At 42.3% G+C, this 2,963-nt stretch overlaps 1 protein-coding gene across 1 annotated transcript in view; it reads right to left on the reverse strand.

Moving 5' to 3' along the window:
* Window positions 1–1,714, reverse strand: part of LOC102773252 (HSPB1-associated protein 1-like) — a gene marked incomplete at its 5' end in the record, with an annotated part of 7,847 nt that extends 6,133 nt beyond the window's left edge. Inside the window, 1 exon segment of the mRNA XM_015564892.1 lies at window positions 1,541–1,714. Within this exon segment, the coding sequence (XP_015420378.1) occupies window positions 1,541–1,714 (174 nt within the window).
* Window positions 1,715–2,963: the final 1,249 nt, after the last annotated feature.

Raw genomic sequence — 2,963 nt, forward strand, 5'->3', positions numbered from 1 at the left:
CATCACAGAGTATATTTTTAGTAAAGTAGGAAGAACGAGAGACAGTTTGTAGTGGATTAAGGAATAAGCAGGATGTAAGGAAAACTGATATGATGGACAAAAACATTCATTCAAATTTGGCTATTAAAATCAAAGAAAAAATGAATTACAACCACTTTACACCCACTAGAATTTTTATAACAACAATAATATTAACAGTAAAGGGAAATAATATTAACAGTAAAGGATGTAGAGATATTGGAACCGTCAGATGTTGCTGGTGGGAAGATATAATGAAGTAGATGGTGTGGAAAAAAGTTTGGCAGTTCCCCCAGAGTTACTAATATGACCCAGGAATTTCACTCCTATATACGTACCCAAGAGAACTGAAAACATATGCATGTACAAAAACTTGTACACAAATGTGCATAGCAACATTACTTATCATTGTCCAAAAGTGGAACCAACCCAAATGTCCATCAACTGATTAATGGATAAACAAAATAGATCTCCATACAGTGGAATATATTCAGCCATAAAAAGGAATGAAGTGGAAAGAAAATAGGTAAGTGGTTGCCAGGGGCTGTGGGGGAAGGTGAAGGGGAGTAACCACCAATGGATGGAAGCCACTTAGTCAGACTTTTTGAGTTGGAGTTCTCAAGTATGAAGGAAGCAGGAAGGGAGCCAGGGGAAAGCGAGCAACGGAAGGAAACAGGCAGGAGAGGGGGATAAGGGAGGGAGTAAACTCTCTGTAAGAGACTAAGAATACCTTTCAAGTTGTTAATAAAACATCAGACAGCAAATGCCAGTGTTGTAAAGGTGGTTTTCCCTACTGGGTAGCAGCACTAAGTACAATACTTTTGTTAATGTTTCAGAGACAGTTACAAAAGCAACATCCATTCAATCCATTCTTGTTTAAAAGCACATCATTCTGGCTCTGTAATGCCTCTGCCCTAGATGCACTGCAACGATATGTGTCTGGGTTCTAGCACGGCTGAACAGATATGAACTGTGAATAAATGTTCCAGAAGTGCTCGGATACCCATGCCTTGACACTTGCTCTTAACATGAAAAAAGCAAAAACAAAACAAAAACAAAAAACAACTTAGTGAGCTGTCTTCCTCCACAGTCCATTCTCTTCTTTACCAGTAGGAGGAGTTGTGATCCCTCCTCCCATCTTTCCATTACCTGAGAAGCAAAGAAGTATCTATGTGAAGCCTACAGCTGGAAAAGCTACCTTCCAATAGCAGAGAAAACCTACTATTTGTACTAGGGCTGTGGTTGGCAAACTGTGGCTCGCGAGCCACATGTGGCTTTTTGGCCCCTTGAGTGTGGCTCTTGGACAAAATACCACGTGCAGTCTCACGTACAGTGCGATTGAAACTTTGTGGCCCATGTGCAGAAGTTGGTTTTCGGCCTGGGCAACTGTATTTTGAAGAAGTACTGTTGATATTTGGCTCTGTTGACTAATGAGTTTGCCGACCACTGTACTAGAGGAAGGTGAGGAAAGGGAGAGGCACGTGTCCTAAGGCCATGAGACAAGTCCCAGCTTCCGCATTACCTGTCCTGGGCTCAGTGTAACCACATGTCTTCGAGCTTTCTGGAACCGAGGAAAACGCTTTACATCAGGATTGACAACATTGACTTTACTAAACACACTAGATTCTTCATAAGGGATTCTAGTTGGATAAAGGAAAGGAGTATCTTAGGGGGAAAGACGATGCCATTGTTTCCTAATTTAAACAAAAAAGACATAAATTAGTACTCTGAGCTTGAGACAAAACATGTAAGAAGGCAGCAGTAAGTATTCGTATTTACTCATTTTCATTCAATCCATAGAGGAATAGAGGAGCAATGTCAGTGGTAACCTGGGCCACCTCTCAGTAAGTGCTGGCATCTCTGCTGAACAGAGTGGAGGGAGGGCAGGAAGCAAAGAATAATCTCATGATGCCCTGAGGCAGCCCTTTGCTGGGACAGGGTGTAGTTTGAAAGGTCATTCTTTCTTAGTCCAAATCAAAATCATCCAATAAATTGTTCCTATTCCTCATTCTAGAGCCGTGGTCGCCAAACTGCACTCGCAAGTCACATGCGGCTCTTTGGCCCCTTGAGTGTGGCTCTTCCACAAAATACGTGTGGGTCTTCCACAAAATACCATGTGCGGGCGCACACGTACAGTGCAATTGAAACTTCGTGGCCCATGCACAGAAGTTGGTATTTTGTAGAAGAGCCACATTCAAGGGGCCAAATAGCCGCATGTGGCTCGCGAGCCACAGTTTGCAGAGCCCCAGTTTGCTGACCACTGTTCTAGAGCAACTCAGAGCAATCCCCACCCTTTCAGATATTTGTATTCTTATCTTATCCAGCGTAACCACCTGTAGTTTTATCCTCCAAATAGTTCCCAGACTTCTTCCTGTTTGGGTTGTAAATTTTTTAAGTTAAACATTCATTATGTTAATCCATTAAGGAAGACAAATGCATAAATGATGCCACATAACTAATACAGTATAGTGTAATAGAGGAGTTTTCACAAAGAGAAAACTGGAAGAAGTTTCAGTCACTTTAAAAATTTTTGAAAAGTGGAGGTGATAAATTTTAACTTACACAACACCAGACACACCTATACCTTGAGCCAATAGAGGAAGGACATGGGAGGTAAAGGAGGAGCAAGTGTCAGAAGGATGAGACACAGAAATACATTGGTGGGGAAGCAAAGAAAAGACAGAAAAACACACCAAGTTCTGAGAAAAGCCCGAAGCCCTCTTGTGACCCAATGCATTTCCACTGGGGCTGTCATTCTTTTCTGGAAGCAACCTTAGCTGGTTTGGCTCAGTGGATAGAGTGTCAGCCTGCAGACTGAAGGTACTTGGGTTCGATTCTGGTCAAGGGCACATGCCTGGGTTGCAGGTTTAATCCCCAGTAGGGGACATGCAGGAGGCAGCCAATCAATGATTCTCTCTCATCATTGATGTTTCTATCTCTCTTTC

This window comes from Myotis davidii, unplaced genomic scaffold (assembly GCF_000327345.1).
Source record: "Myotis davidii unplaced genomic scaffold, ASM32734v1 scaffold4081, whole genome shotgun sequence".
Lineage (NCBI taxonomy): Eukaryota > Metazoa > Chordata > Mammalia > Chiroptera > Vespertilionidae > Myotis > Myotis davidii.